The sequence below is a fragment of the Sphaerodactylus townsendi genome, linkage group LG11 (genome assembly GCF_021028975.2).
Source record: "Sphaerodactylus townsendi isolate TG3544 linkage group LG11, MPM_Stown_v2.3, whole genome shotgun sequence".
Classification (NCBI taxonomy): domain Eukaryota; kingdom Metazoa; phylum Chordata; class Lepidosauria; order Squamata; family Sphaerodactylidae; genus Sphaerodactylus; species Sphaerodactylus townsendi.
Genome location: NC_059435.1, coordinates 12,901 through 33,817, shown reverse-complemented (window position 1 = coordinate 33,817; position 20,917 = coordinate 12,901). Strand labels below are relative to the sequence as shown.

The 20,917-nt window shown below is 45.2% G+C and overlaps 1 protein-coding gene across 1 annotated transcript; it reads left to right on the top strand.

The window, feature by feature from the left end:
• Positions 1-10,645: 10,645 nt before the first annotated feature.
• On the top strand, positions 10,646-20,438 carry LOC125441090 (V-set and transmembrane domain-containing protein 2A-like). The gene is made up of 3 exons (XM_048511410.1): positions 10,646-11,373; positions 13,539-13,705; positions 20,359-20,438. The coding sequence occupies exons 1-3, from the start codon at positions 11,295-11,297 to the stop codon at positions 20,419-20,421; spliced, it is 309 nt and encodes a 102-aa protein (XP_048367367.1). The 5' UTR covers positions 10,646-11,294; the 3' UTR covers positions 20,422-20,438.
• The last annotated feature ends 479 nt before the right edge of the window (positions 20,439-20,917 follow it).

Genomic DNA, 20,917 nt, shown 5'->3' with positions numbered 1-20,917 from the left:
ATTGTCTGGCCATTGCAGGGAAGTCTCTTTCTCACACTCTTTTTAAAATTTTGTGTGTTACACATGAAAAGCTACGTAGGTGCAGATTGTGGGGCAATTGGCATGGCTGTGGGGGCTCATTTCTGTGTGCTTTGCACTGCATGCACTGCATGCACTAGATAATTTTTTTACAAGAGAAGTGTTTCTGTGCAAAAGTCCGAAACCAACGCAAATTGTTTCCATGGGCTAAAATTGCTTCTTGACCTTGTAAATGGCACACATCCGAATGGAAAAAAAGCAAAACACGTTCATTTATGACAACTGCAACTTGCTATAAATATGCTTTGTGGTAGTGATTTTTGTGGTAGAGCAGGAAGTAAGCAGTCCCTGGGAACAAGCAGCCCAGGAAAGATGAGGAGGAAGGCTATCAGCTGGAGCCAGACCCCCTATATGCTGCTTGTTATATCTTTGCAGCCAGGGAGGGCAATGAGTGAATTGCAAGTAGCTTCTCAACAGAGCAAATGTCTTTTTCTACTATCAATTCACAGCTGACCGATGGTGACCCTGTAGGGTTTTCAAATCAAGAGGTGAACAAGAGGTGAACAGGTTTGCCATTGTCTGTTGCTGCATAATGACCTTGGAGTTCCTTGGGGGCTTCCCATCTAAGTACTAACGAACTACTGCCTCTGCTTAGCTTCTGAGAGCTGACAAGACCAGGCTAGTTTGGACCATCCTGGTCAGGGGAAAGGGTGATGGAAAGTACCATCAGTTTTTGAGGACCCTGTAGGGTTTTCAGAGCAAGAGACAGTCAGAGTGGGTCTGTCATTGCTTTCCTTGGCATAACAACCCTGGATCGCCTTGGTGGTCACCCATCCAAGTACTAACCACGACCAACTCTGCTTGGTTTTTTTAAATTAAATTTTATTTCATATACACAAAGTAAGCATAGGCTCATTCCGCACATGCAGAATAATGCACTTTCAAACTGGTTTCAGTGCTCTTTAAAGCTGTGCGGAATGGCAAAATCCACTTGCAAACAGTTGTGAAAGTGGTTTGAAAACGCATTATTTTGCATGCGCAGAAGGGGCCATAGACATGTACATAAAGCATACACTTTCACATTCCTACAGTTTTTATGAAGCTTACTATCTCAATTTACATTTTTAAAAAAAATTACATTACTCTGTCTTTCCAATATATCTTCATATCCAATTACGCATTTATTATAAAGCATACATTTGCCGAAATCTTTCTTCTTCTATTTTGGTTTAACTTTATTTAACTTTATTTATAATATTCAGCTGTATAATTTTTAAAAATCAGTTACGTATAAAATATGTCAGTTTTGCCATTATCACATGTTCAGTTCATGTACACATCCATTCATTCATCTGGATATTTCTCTGCATATTTTTCTGTGTATATTACTCTTCTGCCACCACTGTTTACTTAAATAATTTGTCATATATATTTTAGTAAATTACTTGGTACAATATTTCATTACTTATTTTTGGATTCATCTCAAATTTGAGTTTTAAAATCTTTTGCATTTTATCATGTATCTCTATCCAGTATTTTCTTGCTTTCTCACATGTCCGCCGCATGTGATAGAATGTGGCATTTGTATTCTGACATTTCCAGCATGCCCCATTGTAATCTTTGTTTGCTTTAGTTGTATCTTTAGGTGTGATGTCATTTTATACCAATTTTACGTATAAAATATGTCAGTTTTGCCATTATCACATGTTCAGTTCATGTACACATCCATTCATTCATCTGGATATTTCTCTGCATATTTTTCTGTGTATATTACTCTTCTGCCACCACTGTTTACTTAAATAATTTGTCATATATATTTTAGTAAATTACTTGGTACAATATTTCATTACTTATTTTTGGATTCATCTCAAATTTGAGTTTTAAAATCTTTTGCATTTTATCATGTATCTCTATCCAGTATTTTCTTGCTTTCTCACATGTCCGCCGCATGTGATAGAATGTGGCATTTGTATTCTGACATTTCCAGCATGCCCCATTGTAATCTTTGTTTGCTTTAGTTGTATCTTTAGGTGTGATGTCATTTTATACCAATTTTCTCTTAATATTTGACATTCTGTAAACTTGATTTCTTTAGTCCAAACGTTTTCCCATTGATTCATGCATATGTTTTCTTCCAAATCTGACATCCATTTTTATCGTGCATACTTTTATTTATCAGAAAAAAACATATTAAATGTTTTGTCGAAGGCTTTCACAGCCGGATTCAACTGGTTGTGGTGGGTTTTCCAGGCTGTGTGGCCGTGGTCTGATGGATCTCGTTCCTAATGTTTCGTCTGCATCTGTGGCTGGCATCTTCAGAGGTGTATCATAGAGGGAAGTCTGTTACACACTGTGTCCAGAGAGAAGGGAATGTTTGGGGTATATATTGTCCTTGTCCCAGGGTGGGGAGCCAATCAGTAAGTGTTTGGATAGAACTAGTTATGCAAAGATGTGGTTGATAGTATTGTATTGCAGGTGGGGCTTATCAGTCCAGGGAGTGATTCACCTTTTCATGCCGTGCAGCAGCAGCAGTATTGGTGAATTCAAATCCTGTGTTTGGGTGGAGTCCATTGTTCAGGAACTTAGCATGCCCTTGGGGTTTGCTCTTGGTGTTTTTAAGTACTGGTAGCCAAGCTTTGTTAATTCTCAGAGTATATCTTTGCTTTTCCTGTTGGAGTTGTCTTGGTGTTTGTGAATTTCAATGGCCTCCCTGTGCAGTCTGACAAAGTAACCTTCTGAATTGTCCAGAATTTCAGTGTTTTCAAATAAAGTGTTATGTCCAGTTCTGTTTAAGACATGTTCTGCAACTATAGATTTTTCAGGATGGCTAAGCTGACAGTGTCTTTCATGCTCCTTAATTTGAGTCTGAATGCTGTGTTTTGTGGTTCCTATGTAGACCTTTCCACAGCTGCAGGGTATGCGAAGTGAAGGGGTCTCTCTTCTCCTTTGCTGAGCGTAGCATCTGCTGTATTTTCCTGGTAGGTTTGAAGATGGTTTGTAGGTTATGTTTCATCATCAGTTTCCCTATTTGCTGTATTTTCTGGACCACCTTAGCAGCATCCACCCAAACATCCATTTACCATGGAAGCTGAAAAAGAAAGAAAACTGCCTTTCTTAGAGGTCTTGGTCTTTTGCAGATCCAACCATCAACTGGGCCACACAGTATACAGAAAACCAACTCACACAGACCGTTATCTACCTAAAAACTCCAACCACCATCCACAACAGAAAAGGGGAATAATCAAAACTCTGACAGATCGTGCAAAAACAAATTTGTGAACCTCACCTCCTCCCTGATGAAATCAATAATCTAGCCTGGGCTCTGCAGGTTAATGGCTACTCCACAACAGAAATCAGAAGAGCTTTAAGACCAAGAGAAAACCAGAGGACTGAGGAGAAACAGCCCACCACAGGAAAAATATTTCTACCATACATCAAGGGAATTACTGATCAAATAGGGAAACTGATGAAGAAACATAACCTACAAACCATCTTCAAACCTACCAGGAAAATACAGCAGATGCTACGTTCAGCAAAGGACAAGAGAGACCCCCTCACTTCTTCAGGAATCTATTGCATACCCTGCAGCTGTGGAAAGGTCTACATAGGAACAGTGTGTAACAGACTTCCCGCTGTGATACACCTCTGAAAATGCCAGCCACAGATGCAGGTGAAACGTTAGGAACAAGATCCATGAGACCACAGCCACACAGCCCAGAAAACCCACCACAACCATATTAAACGTTATTGCAATATGATACTGAGACAGAGTAAGACCCTGGCTACGTTTTGAGATCTGTTGAGATCCAACTAGCTTGGGTCACCTAAGTCAGGGCAAGTGCAGGTGAGGGTCGAAAAAAAGTCTTTGTACTCTCCAATTCACAGTAATAGGAATGGCTTCTGTCTAGGAAGATCATTGCTCTTGGTTTTTGGAACACCATTTTCATTGCAAACAATTGCAAAACTTCTACATGAAGGTTGATTAGATTTGGAATGGAATTTTCATCAGGCTGTTCATAGTGCTGTTACACAGTATGCAATATGCTTTCTCCAGGTGGAATTTCTAACAATGCTGGAAATGATTTTTCCCCTCTGATTTTTTCTTTTCACTTCAGATACTGCATATCTGCTATTTCAGACAAGCGTACCAAGCCGTCAGCAGTCTGGGAATTCTACCAAATCTTTTAAAAAGAGCTGCAGATGGATGTGTAACCTGAAGTCCACATAAGGCAAAGGTAGACAGAACGGTGCTTGTGTGTATGCATTTGCTGGCATGGCATTATAAAACCTGCATACTGTTTTTCAAGGTGTAAATCCAGCCTCCAGAAGGAGCAATACAAGAGGAGGTGCTGTGCATATCTTGGGCTGATATATAGCTGGATAAAAGGATCTTGTGCAGTGGAGTTCTGCTTGTGGTCTCACAGAGGAGCTTCATAGCAACAATCAAGTCAAATCCCACTTTACAATTGTGCCAAGGAGCAGCCACCTGTACCTTTGGAGCAGGGCCATAGCTGAGGGTTCCAATCCTCCAGATCAGTGGTGGCGAACCTTTGGCACTCCAGATGTTATGGACTACAATTCCCATCAGCCCCTACAATTGGCCATGCTGGCAGGGGCTGATGGGAATTGTAGTCCATAACATCTGGAGTGCCAAAGGTTTGCCACCACGGCTCCAGATGAAACCTGGAGCTTTCTCAGAATTACAATTGATCTTCAGACTACACAGATCAGTTCCCCTGAAGAAAATGGGTGCTTTGGAGGTTGGACAGGATGGTGGAATATCCACCGAGGCCCCTCCCAGTGCTTTACCTGCAAATCTCCAGGAATGTCCTAACCCAGAAAGCAGCCTTACTGTAGCTAAATGACAGAGTAAATGTTTGGCAAGAAGAATGTGCTATGCTGTACCTGTGCATAGGTTGAAAGGGTCTCAGGCGGAAGGGTCTGAAATAGGATGGCCAACTTTTAGGTGGCACCTGGTGATCTTCTGATATTCAAACAAAGAAGAGGACAAGGAGAAGGAGAAGGAGAAGGAGGAAGAGTTTGGATTTATACCTTGCCTTTCTCTCTTGTAAGGAGACTCGGCTTACAAACTCCTTTCCCTTCCTCTCCCCATGACAGATGCCTTGTGAGGTAGCTGAGAGAGTTTGGAGAGACCTCGAGGTCACCCAGCAGGCTTCCTGCAGAGGAACAGGGAAACAAATCCAGTTCTCCAGATCCAGTCTGCCGCTCATGTGGTTGAGTGGGGAATCAAACTCGGTTCTCCAGGTTAGAGTCTGCTGTTCTTAATGGTGGTTTCATTGTATAGTTTTGCCGAAGGCTGGGACTCATGTGTCTTGTCAAGGTTAAAGGTGCTTTGCCCTGGCAAAGTCAGCATCTAAAGTTTGTGGACCCCAGATTTCACCTCCAGCAAAATTCAAAGCAAACTGGGGGAGAGTTGGGAAGGTTGCCTCCTTTGTGTCTCTTTAGCAGTGTTGCCACACATTAGCAGTTTAGTGCACAAATCCTCTGTTTTTAAAATGTCACCCACAGTGGTGTAGCACCAACAGGGCAGGGGGAGATGATGCCCTGAGCGTGTGCTGTGGTGGGGGTGTGGCTAGGTCATGGAGGGGGTGTTCCAGGGGCGTTCTGGGGTGGGGCGGGGCGGACAACACTGCAGCAGGGGCGCAGGGTGTGCGCCCACCCCAGGCATAGTTTCCCCTCACTCCGCCCCGCTCCATCATTGTATATTTCAAAGACCAACATGGTCATGACATTAAATGTGCAGCTGCCACTGTAAATAGCAGCCAGATCTTTAGCATCCTCCTTCTCATGTGTAATGTGCAGCCCCACCTACATCACAAGGTATCTGTTGTGGGGAGAGGAAGGGAAGGAGTTTGTATGCCACTTTGTGTCAGGAGGCCTGTTTTTAAGGGGTTTTGCTTTTGCTGCTTTCTGTATGCTGAGGGTGGAGGAATGGGTTAATTGCATTTCTAACTGACTTTCCTCTGTCTTCTGTATGATGTTATACTGTACCAGGTGCTGCACAAGGTCAGTGCCTGGCTGTATCCACCATTATCTCATTTTCAGTTCTTTTTGGGTGCGCATTCCCACAATGGGGGGGGGGGTGCACCCTGCTTTAACTATTGGGTTTTGCGAGGGCAAACCTTAGTTCTGGCATTGACCAGAGAAGATCTCAGTACTCAATAAACTACTGTTCTTTTACATGAGTTTGTTTCAGTTTTGGGGATTCTGACACTTTGAGACTCCTTATGGTTGAGAAAAGCCAGGTATAAATTCAAACTCTTCTTCTTCTGGATGATCTCAAAAGGTTAATTTGGTGTAAGTTGCTTCACTGAACTGTGAGCAGTGAGTATGGTAGGAAGGAAATTGGAGAAATCTGCCTGTTTGGTAGAGTGACTCTCGTGAACCGGAAGGGTTGAGAAAGCAGAAACAATGCATGAACAAGAGTGTTGATGAGGAAGAAGAGGCTTGCTTTCAGTGGGTTTGCCCCAGTCTGCTAAACCAAGCCATATAAGTTACACAACACACAAGAATTATGCCCTTATTCTTCACCTGGGTCCCTGGGTCTTTGTTCTGCTGATAGACACCCCTCCACCCCGCAAAGGATAGGATACAGATAAAATCCATTGCAAGAACATATATGATCCTAGAAAAACCATTGATTGTGTGTTCCTGCATTACAGGGGGTTGGGCTTGATGGCCCTTGAGGTCTCTTCCAGCTCTATGATTCTGCTTCAATAAATATGATTGTGAAAAGTGCCATCGAGTCACAGCTGAGTTCCAGTAACCCCACAGGGTTTTCAAGACAGAAGACATCCAGAGAGGGTTTGACTCTTTTCCCTATTCATCATCAGTTTCCCTATTTGCTGTATTTTCTGGACCTCTTTGGTGGTCTCCAATCCAAATACTAACCAGGACTGACCTAGCTTAGCTTTTGAGATCTGACAAGATCAAGCTAGCCTGGGCCATCCAGAACAAGGTAAGACATGAACAAAGGTGGTTTGCCATTGCCTGCCTCTTCATAGCAACCCCAGATTTCCCAGATGGTATTCCATCCAAGTACAAAGTAGGGCCACCTCTGCTTAGCTGATCAGATGAGACTAGACTAGTCCAGTCAATCCATCTCAGGGCCTTTAATAAATATATAAGAGATATATAAATTGGTGGTGGAAAGTACTATTGAGTCGCAGCTGACTTATGACAGCCCCACAGTGTTTTCAAGGCAAGAGACATTCAGAGGTGGTTTGCCATGACCTGCCTCTGCATGGGCTGAGAAAGTGTGCGTTAACTGTATGTAAACAGTGTCTGCCAGGGTTAACTGTTTGTATGTAAACAGGATGCTGAGGTGATATTGTAATGAGCTGACTTATTGATTACCTGTTGGTCAGTCAGATAGCCATTGCTTACATGTTAAAACATAAGAACAAGCCTGCTGGATCAGACCAGAGTCCATCTAGTCCAGCACTCTGCTACTCGCAGTGGCTCACCAGGTGCCTTTGGGAGCTCACCTGCAGGAGTTGAAAGCAATGGCCTTCTGCTGCTCCTCCTCCTGAGCACCTGGTCTGCTAAGGCATTTGCAATCTCAGATCAAGGAGGATCAAGATTGGTAGCCATAGATCGACTTCTCCTCTATAAATCTGTCCAAACCCCTTTTTAAAGCTATCCAGGTTAGTGGCCATCACCACCTACTGTGGCAGCATATTCCAAACACCAATCATGCGTTGCGTGAAAAAAATGTTTCCTTTTATTAGTCCTAATTCTTCCCCCCAGCATTTTCAATGGATGCCCCCTGATTTTAGTATTGTGAGAAAGAGAGAAAAATTTCTCTTTGTCAACATTTTCTATCCCATGCATAACTTTATAGACTTCAATCATATCCTCCTCAGACGTCTCCTCTCCAAACTAAAGAGTCCCAAACGCTGCAGCCTCTCCTCATAAGGAAGGTGCTCCAATCTCTCAATCATCCTCTAATCCTCTTAATCCAATCAAAAATAGATTGAAAATTTGACCAAATTCAACAGAATAGTACATTTTACATGCCAGTGACTTTTGGCACACCATGACTCATGCTGGCTGCTAGTGAAGCAGCTTCATCTTCCTGATCTGGGACAAAAGTTACCGCTTCTTTGTACATGACAACACTTCCCATTGAATGCACACCAGAAGACATGGATTAGATGATTGGTCCATCATATTGTCTTCTCATACTGGCAGAGGCTCTCCAGTGTCTTAGAGTGAGGTTGTTCATGTCACTGACTACCTGATTCTTCTTACTGGAGATGCTAGGGATCAAACTTGGCAACTTCTGCATTCCAAACAGATGTTCTAGTACTGAGTCACAGCCCTTCCCCCTTGGCTCACACATTTGAACCCATGAAGCTGTTTAGTATTGTCCACTCAGAATGGCAGAGCTTCTCCAGCATCTCTGGCCAAGGTCTTTCATATCATATACTACCTGATCTCTCTAACTGGAGATGCAGTGGACTGAACCTGGAACTTTCTCCATTCTAAGCAGATGCTCTGTCCATGAGCTGTGGACCCCTCCACATGAAGCGCCCCAACACAACCTGAGAACTGAAAGGGGGAAAACCATCATATACCAGAGATACTTGCTTGATTCAGCACATATTTTTACATACCGTGTTTCCCCGAAAATAAGACAGTGTCTTATATTAATTTTTGCTCCCAAAGATGTGCTATGTCTTATTTTCAGGGGATGTCTTATTTTTCTGTGTTCTGTTCATCGGACATGCTTCCAAACAAAAACGTTGCTACGTCTTACTTTCAGGGGATGCCTTATATTTCACACTTCAGCAAAACCTCTACTACGTCTTATTTTCAGGCAATGTCTTATATTCGGGGAAACAGGGTAGCAAACATATATTGAAATGCACAGTTCACATATATTACCTCATCCCCATATCATATTGTTGACAGGAGACTGGAGCTTAGAATGGCATGCCTAAGGATTCTTAATGAATTGATAGCAGAGATGAGATTCTATGAGCCCAACCTGACCTGAATGGACCAGGCTAGTCTGACCTAGTTAGATCTCAGAAGCTAAGTAGGGATAGCCCTGGTTTGCACTTGGATGGAAGGCCACCAAAGAAGTCAATGGCTGCTATGTGGAGGCAGGCAATGGCAAACCAACTCTGTTTGCCCCTTGCCTTGAAAACTCCACAAAGGATCTCTACATATTGGCTGTGACTTGAAGACATTTTCCACTACCAATAGTATCAGAGGCACTCTTCTGGCTCAGTGGGCCGTCCACTCCAGCACTAGATTTAGCTTATGTACTTATTTCATAACCCCTTCATTCCAGATTCTCTGATTTGGAGAAACTAGAGCAGGGGTAGGGAACCTTTAACACTCAAAGAGCCATTTGGATCCATTTTCCATGGGAAAAGAAAACACTTGGAGCGGCAAATAATTTTTGACATTTAAAATAAAGATAACACTGTATATATTGGGGTTTTTTACCTTTTACTCTGCTCATTCTGAGAAGCGCATGGATGTGTCCGCCCTGCTGCCTGCAGGGCGGGCAAGGATGGGGCCAGTGGCTCGGCTTGTGGAGCCGCAGTGCAAGGGCAGAAGAGCCGCATGCGGCTCTCGAGCCGCAGGTTCCCTACCCCTGTACTAGAGGCACAGCCCCCTCTCCATGACGTGTCTCAACACAACTTGAGAATTGAACAGAACAGAAGCAGCCACTAGAGTTTCACTCGTGCAGATGCTGTAGGGGTGGGCAAATGCACCACCCCAACATGCTCGCTTTTGCTGCCTTGCGTTCTTGGAGAAGTGGAAAAGAGATGCACTCTCCGCTTGTGGATTTAGGCAGTCTGCTTACCACCTCTGCCTGGAATAAAAGCTTTCACAGGGTTCATCATTTCATAACATCTTCTTACTAGCCAATAAAGAAGTGTCAATTGGGAATTTCAAAGCTGAGTAGTTTTTTTTAAAAGGTGGTTTCATCACTCCCCCCAATCAAGTAATCTCATGCACAATGTTAATTATTTTAATATGTATTGTAAAACCATGGGAAGCAAATTAATTACCCTGTAGCCAGCCTTCTCTCCCTTGCAATAAATACAATCAAATATATGTTTACCCTCCTGCACAAGCAATGACAAGAATTTTGAGAAAGATGCTGGCACCCTGGCCTGCCTGGAAAACAACATCCGGACGTGTTGGGCTGCCTGCAGTTGTAGAGTGGTGGTGGAAGATCCTGAAACATGCTCAGATCCAAGAGCTATTTTTAATTCACACCTTCCCAGATAAAGCCTCGGTGCTGAAAATCGTTTTGTGGGGCTGGTGAACTGCTCTGTAGAGCAACGGGGCCTCATGCGCGTTCTGAGTGCAGGGGCCAAATTTTGTCCTGCTAACTCTGGACTCATGTTAAGCAAGTGGGGGGTGGGAGTTAGGGGGAAAGCATGATCTACATATAAACACCAAACCTTTGGTAATTCCGAGGCTGACACAGGGGGACTCATGTGTCTTGTCTTTCTCTCGGGGGCAGGGGTAGAGAGAAGAGAAAAGCAACTTGGGTCATCGTGAAAGATCCAGGTTTTCTTGTGCGCCTGGGGGTGAGGGACCGCCGGCGGGGGGGGGGGGGCTAAGGAGAGAAGGAAAGTCTCATCCCCACGCCTATGAAACTGCTGCCTTGACCTCCCAGCAGCGCCATGCCTGCCGCTGCCCTCCGCGATCCTCCCCGTTAGGCGCTCGCCTCCAGCGGCTCTTTCAGCACCCTGGACAGCGGGCGGCTACCCCAAGGAGTCCGCGCGGAGGGCGTGAGCGCAGCTTTTCCGAGGGAGAGGCGAAAAGTCGGAGCGTCGAGCCGAGCCGAGCCCAGCTCGTCTCTCTCTCTCTCTCTCTCTCTCTCTCTCTCTCTCTCTCTCTCTCTCTTGCATGCCGGCTTGCGGTTTTTAGGGAGGGCGCTTCTCACGCAGTCCTGAGCAGCGGGAGCTGACGGAGCTGCCAGGTAGCCGCGGAACCAGGCGCCGGGGAAAACTCTGCTCTCCAACCACAGAGAGGGCTTGCCCCTCCCCCTCCTCCCCGTCTCTCTCTCTCTCTCTTCCCCCACATCAGAAGCGGATCGTGCCCAACCAGCCTTGCCAGGGAAATGCTCGCAGTAGGGCACTGGTCCCCACTCGCCTGCTGAAGATCGCTGCCCTTCTTGGTTTGGGGGAACGTGCGTGGTTGTCTTTTGATTTTTTTTCCTCCACCCCCCCGCCCCGCGCGCCATTACCCCGATGTGACTTTTTCCTCCCTCTCGCTCTGGAATGATGGGGATCTTTTGGGCTCCTGTCGGATTCCTTTTCTTACCGGTGTTGTATATTCAGCCAGGACTTTCTTCTCAAGGTAAGCCCCCCCACTTTTGCCCAAATCGGAGGTGTGCATGTGGGAGTGCTATGGTGGAAAGCACATAACTGGGGGGGGGAGGGGCGGGAGCGACATGAAACTGAAATATCCTTCCACACACACACTCACACACCCCGAAAAACCAGGGAGAAGTTCTCTTTAAGTGAATGGGAATCGAATCGACTGCACCCGACTGGTAAACATGGATCACTGGTCAGGGATATTATTTGGGAATAACATGTGTGCTGCGTGTGTGTCTTAAGATGGTCGGGTTATGTGATTTTGGACTGTAAAAAAAGCCTGCCACGTCCAACCCTTCCCTTCCAGGCTCAGTTCACCAGAGGAACAGGGACGCACATTTGCTTGTCTCCCTTCTATACTGAAGCCTTTTCGAGAACTGATCCCCCCCCCCCGTTTTCCAGCCTCATTTCCCATATTTCCCTGCCTCGCTTGTCGCCTGGCGATTCTGCTATTTTCCAAAGCAGCAATTCCACTCCCGTCCCCACAGCCGCCCCCGCCCCCGCCGCCCCGTGGAGGGCGCCCCTTGCATGCCAAGTGGCGCCCGCTCCGCAAAATCTGCCCGGCCACTGGAGAGTCGGAGGGCTGCAGTCCTCGTTTTCAGCACCGCGGACAGATCCTATCGGGGGCTGCCCGTCCGACGCCGCATTGAGACGGGAGCCGTGTAGACGCCCCATCTGACCTAAATGGAGCTGGGAAGAGACAGACCGAGAATGCAAAAATATATGACCTATATGTGCTATACAAGAGGGTGAATAGATATCATCAGTTAAAACGGGGGGGGGGGGGGTGCTTCCAAAACAGACTTCAAAAGCCTAGGCTGGAAGTCCAGCAGCAGCTTCTAGACCCATGGTGGCAAACCTATGGCACTCCAGATGTTCATGGACTACAATTCCCATCAACACCAATTGGCCATGCTGGCAGGGGTTGATGGGAATTGTAGTTCATGAACATCTGGAGTGCCATAGGTTCGCCACCACTGTTCTAGACCAAGCTTTTTGGGGGGTGGGGGTTGGGATATGAGAGTCAGAGCTCCCTTCCTCACATACCCTTCACCAGGAACCTATTTTATCCTGCCTGTTTTGTAATTGAAGTGTTTAAAAAGTCAACTCTGGCCTGCTCTGTCCGCGGATCATCATTCAGCTACTAATCTCAGACTTGGACAAAATAGATTATCTTCCACTGTTTCGATATTCTCTGCCTCAACCTGTAACAACACACAGTTCTTATTCTATTAAGTTCCCTGGATGAGTGGAAGCTGCACAAAGCAAGCTGTGGCAATTGTGACTTCTGCTAAGATAGATCCACAGATTCTGCTGTCAGATGTTATTCCTGTGCTGCATGTTCAGAAGGGGTAGCCATAGTGAAGTGCTAGGACTTAACTAAGGAGGTGAGCAATTTTTTTAGCTCGCGAATCTCTTAGACCAAAACAACAACTTCCCGGCTGCAAGCAAGATGTGTAAAATGAATGAAGATAAGCCACTGGCAGGACTCAGGGTGAAGCGTGTGTCACGACAGATGAGTGCAGCACACTGTTTAGACAGGTGATCATCTGAAAAGCCTATTCCAGTTAGCTGCATCATATTTTAACAATTCACAGGCGGTAACCTAACCTGTGAAATGCTATAAGTCTCTTCATCCAAATTTCCAAATGGCTTTCCCCTGAATCTCGAGGAAAGCTTGCTGCAATATTGCCTTCTAGTGAATTTTTAAGCTTAATAAGCTGCAACTTTGTAAACCCAAAGAAGGCGGGGGGGGGGGGGGGGGGGGGAAGATGACTTTTCCATTAGCCAGACTGAAGTGACTTACTAGACAATATACACAAGTATTAGAAAGATAGGGTAGGAAGAATTTGTGGAGGGGAAAGAAAGAACAGAATGCACAACAAAAATGTGTGGAGGTGTTAAAAAGAGATGGAAATGGGGGCGGTGTTCAACGAAAGGGGTAATCTTGTATGCACAAGGTCTCTGGAAGCACTTGACTGATACAGTGCCATATTTATTCATGAGGAATCCTTACTCCCAAATAAAATGTGCATGAGAATGCAATCAAAGGAAGAGAAATTAAGGCAGAATAGGTATGAGGGAAAGAAGGGTGGGGGAAACTAGGGAACAGGAATCCCAGTAAGACATGCTTTTCTTTTGCAGCCAAATTTACCGAATTCCCTCGAAATGTCACAGCGACTGAGGGGCAGAATGTGGAGATGTCTTGTGCATTCCAGAGTGGCTCTGCCTCTGTGTATCTGGAAATCCAGTGGTGGTTTCTACGGGCAGCTGAGGACCAAGAACCTGGAGCTGAGCTGACAGGCACTCAGGTACCAGTTTGCTGCATCTACAATCCTACAAAAGCCAACCACCCCAATGCCTGCAGGGAGGGAGGATTAAGGAACCAGGCAAAATCCTGAGTTTCTCCTAGCAGCAACTGCAGCCAAAACAAAAACAGAAAGAGCTGTTGTCCCTGGGGGCTGGAACCAGGACCCCTTCGAGTTTTTAGCTCAGGGTAATTTCCCAGCCTGAGAAATCCATACATTTAGGTTATGCCTGCCTTCTTAAAGAACTGTTTCTTCCCAATGGCAAGGGACACGCTGATGTATTCACTGGCATTACATGTGTAGATGCTCCGGGAAACAAGACCTTTTTTGACTTCTCATTAAGAAAACTGCTTGCTGTGATTCTTTTCCTTCAGGGAATCATTCATGCAGGTTCACAAACACATGAGACCAAGCTAGTCTTGTTACCCAAACCCAATAGCAGCAAGAACCAGACAGGCTCCTTTGTCTCAGCTGTGTCAATTACATTTTAGATATTCTTACTGGGGGGGGGGGGGGGGTATTCTTGATTTCCAGTGCCATTGAAGCTGTTTTTCTTTCTGAACCACAGCTGAACAATCTGTTGATTACCTTGAAAATTCTAATCTCTGACACACCAGTTTCCATGCTAAGAATTCCTTCAAGGTATTCCAACTGCTGCAGAATTCAGTTTTCTGGGAGCAAAAGGCATGTGAACCTGCTCTCTTGTTTTGTGTAATGCCCCACTTTTGGAAGGCTGCCTGAAATGGATAGGCATTAAATAATACTGCGTGTCAACCAGCCAGCTTCCCTTCAAACCATGTCGTTCATTTGGAAGCTGTCACAGGAAAAACACCTTCCTGCCTATAGGTGGCGCAAGCAAGTCTCCTGCAAAAAAGGATTCCTGGTTTTGAAACAGCTCAACATAGCAATTAGCCAAAAATTTCACTATTCTGCACTCACGATGCTGTTTCTGTGGGTTGGTGCATCCAAGACTTTGGAACCCTGCTGCTACCTGGCAAATGTTGAAGTAGTTGAATAAATACTCTTAAGGATTGTTTTTACGTGCACCACCCTGGGAATTCTGATAGGATGGAATGGCAGCCTAATTTTTTTTAATAATAGTAAAAAAAATTAACAGTAATATCTACAGATAAAATTTTCTTCCAGCCTAGTGTGGACAAAAATTCCAGGTACTCCTAGGTATAGGAAAATTGTGCAAAATACACAACTAAAAACTCCCTCTGTTAAGGATTTCATTTTAAGGGTCAAATAGTGGTGTTAATCTGTAGTAATATAATTAATTACCAAAATGTCAAGCAAACTGGGCTTTAGATTTGGTCCAAAGTGCCCACACCCTGGCACTGGCTTGGTGACAGTTATGTTCTCACCATAGTTGAGTACCAAGTTACTGAGATTAAACATTCCAGTTATTAAAGAGTTGGGTCCAGATTCTCTACTTGCATTCCCAACATCCGCATAGCAGCTGCAGTGAACAGCTTCTAAAAAATAGGGGGAGAGAGTCCAAATGGGCTTGGAACAGGGTCACTGGAGGAGGGAATTCTCCTGCCTCCCCCAGCCATTTTCCTGTGTGAAAACTAAGCTGGGGAAAGTGAAAGCTTTCAAAATATATCTCTTGGAACAGAGCAAGGACACACTGAGTCCTTCGCATGAACACTGCCTTATACTGAACCAGATCATTCATCCATCAAAGTCAGTGCTGTCTACACAAACTGGCAGCTTCTCACCTGTGACTGGTGGCCTCCATATCACTTACTACCTGATTCCTTTAACTGTAGATGCTGGAGATGGAACTTGAGACCTTCTGCATGAAAAACAGATGCTCTGCCACTAAGCCAGGACCCCTCCAGAAGCGGTGCCTGGGGATGATAGCAACAGCAATCCCTTGCTGTGTATTCCACTGATCTGATGCTCAGAGATGTGCATACTCTGAACATTTAAGAGATAGGGGGTGGGTAGCGATCTCCTGGAGCTACAACTGATCTCCAGGTGACAGGGATCAGTTCCTCTGAAGAAAATGGGTGCTTTGGAAGATGGACTTTGTGGCACTTTACCGCACTGAAGTCCCTCCCCTCCCCAAAATTCACTCTCTTTAGGCTCCACCCTCAAAAAATCTCTGGATATTGACACATTTGTGGCAAAGAGGGCAGAAGGTGTAGGGCACAGGTGTCAAACTTGCGGCCCTCCAGATGTTATGGACTACAGTTCCCAACACCCCCTGCCAGCATGATGCTGGCAGGGGATGATGAGAACTGTAGTCCATGACATCTGGAGGGCCGCGAGTTTGACACCTATGGTGTAGGGACTCTCCTGGAATGTGAAAGGCCTCAATCCCAGTAGTGTCTAGATTTTAAAGGATAAAGGTCTGCTTCTGTGACAGCCATAGAGTTCGTTCAGTAGACTTGATCCAGTTTCTAAAATCATCCCTCCTTTTCAGAGCTGGGTTATCCACTAGGACAGGGGTTCCCAAGCTTTTTGACCCTGCAGGCACCTTTGGAGTTCTGAAACAAGGGGGTGGGCACAACCACCAAATGGCTATCATGGGAGACAGAGCCAACTGCCAAATGTCTGAGTATGAAAAACTCTAACTCCTCAGTCTTTCAGGTAGAAGCCCTTCTTAAAAAGCATCTCTTTCAAAATGAACATATTGTTTTTAAGTGATTTTGTCACATCTCAGCTTACCTTCAGTTGCTCAGTGAAGAATGATTTGCTGGGGTGGCAGCTGATCCCAAAGCAATAATTTTTTTTCTAATTATTAAAACCTCACCAGCCTAAGCTACCCCACAAGAGTCCTGTTCCAAAGTTACAGTGAACACATGTACAATCCAGTCTAAATCTGATTGTTCTTTGCCTGGGTGCAAAACAATTATCATGTTATGATCAACATATGTACAGCTGAATGATTCCTGGTTTTAACTGCAAAGTGAGTGCACATTGGTTGTTTCTCACAAACAGAAGTATGCCAGTGCAGGCAAGTGGTGTTTGACATTACCCTGGGGATGTAAGAAAGGGCCATGAGAACCTGGTTGTTTGTTTTATGGTAGCCAGTGGCTGGAAACCAGCAGCCTCATGGGGGAAGACGTGTGGGAGCTCCATTGGCATGATTGTTATTTTATTTCCAGGGAAAACTCAAAAGCGACTTCCCACTGCTCTAGGAATCTATGGCTTTAGTACTTCTGGCCATTCCTAGATGTCAGGTGGATTTTATCTAGGTGATTGAGATGCATTCCTAACTCCATGTAATTGCTACAAGATATATGTAACCAGCCTGCTATATGTTACCACGGCCATTCTGGAGCATTCTTTCCTTGATTCTTTCCTTTATGGCTTCACACACTGAATAGATAACTAGGCTTTCCCCTGACATTTTGGTCTCATGAGAACTGGGATGGTTTCCATTATCTCGTGGGGGCAGGATGCCAGGTGGCTCTCTATCTGTATCTGTTGCCAACCTTGGGGCACCTCAGCTCCAAACTAACTCTCACATTTCTTGAGAAAATGGGAGGGGGGATTAACATTGGAATAAAGGGGCTTGCAAAGAAGCCAGGTTCGGGCTTTAAGAACGAGTGCGTTGTCAAGCTGGGATAGCTCGATGCCTATATAGATACAAAATGCTACTGAATCCAACAATACAGGAGTCTCTAGTTTATTTATTGCTTTAAATTTATTGCTGCTGATTAATCCCACCCAGAGGAGAGCCTTGGCTACTGCAAGATGCAATGTGCTGCCACCAGCTCTGCTGGAGGGAAGATTTAAGAATTTGGAACGTTCTAAAAGAGTTTGTTCATGTGATATGACTACGGTTGAAACACTTGACCATTCTCTGTTTCTATGCCCTAAATACAATAAGATACGCATGAAATACATGAATTCCATTTTCTTGCAATGTTCTCAGTGGCAGGAGTGTTATAAGATACCCAATCTCCTGAACAGCTCTGATGTGCTCTTTTGTGAAACTGTTGCAAATTTTATACTGGAAATGAGTAGTTTTAACTGCATTCCTTAACCTTGTTTTGTTTTAAAATGTTGTCCTGTCTTATATGCCAATCAAGGCGTATTGAAGGTGTTGCTTCAAATTCTGAGACCTGACACTAGAGCAGCACGACGTCACTGCTGGGTTTCCCCCCAAAGTGCTGTCATGCAGAGGCCCTGGTGGCAATTTTGTATTTTATTTTTCTCCCGCTGGCTGCTGGAGCAGTGACAAGCGAGGGTAGGTGGCGGACAGAGGCCTCCTTTCATGCGGAGCAGCCGGCATCCCATGAGAGCACACACATGTTTTTAAAGAAAAACCTGCTGCTGTCTGGAGTCGGCACCAACATCCGGCCTTTGCACAACCTGCTGCTGCTCCCAGGTCTTGTATGAGGCCTTTGAGCTCTAGCTTGGCAGCAATCGGGGTTCACACACAATGTGAAGGTTTTCCTTTTTGATTTGTTGCATTTAGACAATTGGTTTGATTACTATTATTTTTTCCATTCATGGTTCACTCTGAGGCCCCTCCTTCCTCTCAAGTCCTTCACACCCTTGGCCAAAACTGGCCTCCTCTTACTCCAGGGGTAGGGAATCCATGCTAGATTCTCTGACCAGATAAATTAGGTTCAGGAACTTTACCAGCATGGCCAATTCAGCCAAAGCTACCGAAGCATAGCCAATTGGGCATGGATGGGAATTTGTAGTTCCTGGAACGATCTGAGAGGCGTGAGGTTCCCTACCCCTGTCTTACTCCATCCTAGATATGCCCTTGAACTCAGCTGCAGCTAGCTTTTAAACATGTTAACCCAAGCAGGCAGTCTCCCCTTAAATTGGGGGGAATTAGGTGGAGACAGAGAGAAGAAGAAGAAGAGTTTGGATTTATATCCCCCCTTTCTCTCCTGTAAGGAGACTCAAAGGGGCTTAAAATCTCCTTGCCCTTCCCCCCTCACAACAAACACCCTGTGAGGTGGGTGGGGCTGAGAGAGCTCCGAGAAGCTGTGACTCGCCCAAGGTCACCCAGCTGGCATGTGTGGGAGTGCACAGGCTAATCTGAATTCCCCAGATAAGCCTCCACAGTTCAGGCGGCAGAGCAGGGAATCAAACCCGGTTCCTCCAGATCAGAGTGCACCTGCTCTTAGCCACTACGCCACTGGGTAACCGGCATCAATAACCTATGTATACTAGGATAGTCCTGGGTGAAAAATCTCCAGTGAGCAGGCAGCTATACAGTTTAAAGAGGTTTTTTAAATTAAAGAATCAAGTAACAAAGACAAGAAATATATCTCAAGCAACAAGCATACACACATGAAGCATACAAGAGCTGGCTAAGGTAGATTCCACACAGCAGATTTATAACAAGTTGCAATAGTTGTAAATGAATTTGTTTTCCATTTATCAAAAGGCAACTTGTCATAATTCTGCTGTGTGGAATGAGCCTAAGAGAAAAGGGAGGAAGTGGAATAGGTCTTCAGGGATGGGTGATAGTCATCAGACTTGAAGGGATGTCCAGGGAAAGCAGCACTGAAGGGGAAGACGAGCTAAGGAAAGAGTCCACACAAGAGTGGGGGTACATGCACAGATCCAAAACACACACACCATGGATGGTCAAAAAACCAATAGTTATATCCCAGAATGAGTCCCAAGGCAGAAGGATGTAAGTCCACAGGAAAGTCAGGGACAAAGTATCGATTGTATTTCCAGGGTTAGAACAAAAAGAAAGGAGAGGCATGATGTGCTATCCGGAACCTAAGAGAGAATGTTCTAGATTATGAGGAGGATCCTTATATCTAGATACAGGGATATACTATCAGTTCCCTGTCAGCAGTACGGCCAATTGGCCAATTGGCTGACAGGGGTGGGCTGATGGGAATTGGTAGTCCATAACGTCTGATGTGCCAAAGGTTCACCTACCACGGGTCTAGGATAAACCTCTTTGAATACCACTGGATTGATTGGTGGGATTGGTGGGATGGTTATTTAAGCATAAGTAATGGTCTGCTTGGAATGCTGACTAAATCACCTTAGGGTGACGCAAGGGAGATTAGTTGGTCCCAAAGTCCTGCCAGGCACACCTAAGGCCCAGGGGGAAAAGTTCCTTCCAGCTGCCAAATCCGCATCTTCCTTTCTGGGTGAATGTGCAACCTAAGATGGCAATCTCCAGAACAATCTAAGAAGCCATCCATGCCTTTGCAGGGGAGCAGCTCTTATTCCATTCTCTTTGCCCTCGCTCTCCATGGCCCTCCTATAAAGGTGGAGGAGTGGTCCAAATTGCTTTTACCAGAAATAGCTCTTGGCAAACAGGAGCTAGGCCACACAAGCTGCTAACTTGGAGTAGAGAGCATTACCAGGGTGGGCAGATGACTGGGGGCCATTCGGCAGTTGTGAGCAGACAGGGCTGCCAGCTCCAGGCTGGGAAATTCCTGGAGATTTGGGGGGGGGGTGTCTGAGAAGGGAAGTGTTTGGGGAGGGGAAGAACCTCAGCAGGGTGTCATGCCACAGAGTCCACCTTCCAATGCAGCTGTTTTCTCCAGGGGGAACTAATCTCTGCAGCCTGGAGATCAGTTGTAATCCTAGGAGATCTCCCACTGTCACCTGGACATTGGCAACCCGACCAGCAGAAAAGGGAGGGAGGAGGCCTTGCTGTTGGAGAGGTCTTTTTGTATGTAAAACAGTTATTTGTTCCCCAACAGGTGGAGCTCTTACCAGAGAGAGATTTGGACAATGATGGAACAAAAATAAGCGTAAGTATATGATAAAATAGACGTTTCCTTTCCATTTCTTTTTTTTTTTTGTTCTCCTACATCAGCAACCTCCCACAATGGGCTCATCCACTTCTTATTTATTTATTCATTAATTCATTTATTGGATTTATTAGACTGCACACAGCCATTTGCACAGGTTCAGAGAGGCTTACATCATTTTCTCAATACAGTAAATCAGTTAGAATATACCATAACTTAGCCAAAGTATCTTATAAAACAGTACAGCATAGCAACATTAATGATGTTAGATCCAAATCTAGTGAGGTGGGAGGAAACAGTTTTGCTCCCACGTGCTTCAGTTGGTCTTAAGTCATCAGAAGAAGAGAGGGAGGGAGAAGGTTGGCTAGCAATGGAGGAATACCGTTGCTGTCCTCAGCTGAAAGATTAGTGGAACAGTTACATCTTATAGGGCCAGTGTAACTCAGCAAGATCCCACAGAGCTCTGGTCTCATTTTGGTGTTTTCCTCAATCCTACATCATTGGGGGG

Bases quoted from the DNA above. Each gene is read 5' to 3' on its own strand.
- LOC125441090 (XM_048511410.1), top strand. From the start codon at position 11,295: ATGATGGGGATCTTTTGGGCTCCTGTCGGATTCCTTTTCTTACCGGTG. The intron at 11,374-13,538 runs GTAAGCCCCCCC...TTTCTTTTGCAG, and splicing joins GCCAGGACTTTCTTCTCAAG to CCAAATTTACCGAATTCCCT. The intron at 13,706-20,358 runs GTACCAGTTTGC...GTTCCCCAACAG, and splicing joins CTGAGCTGACAGGCACTCAG to GTGGAGCTCTTACCAGAGAG.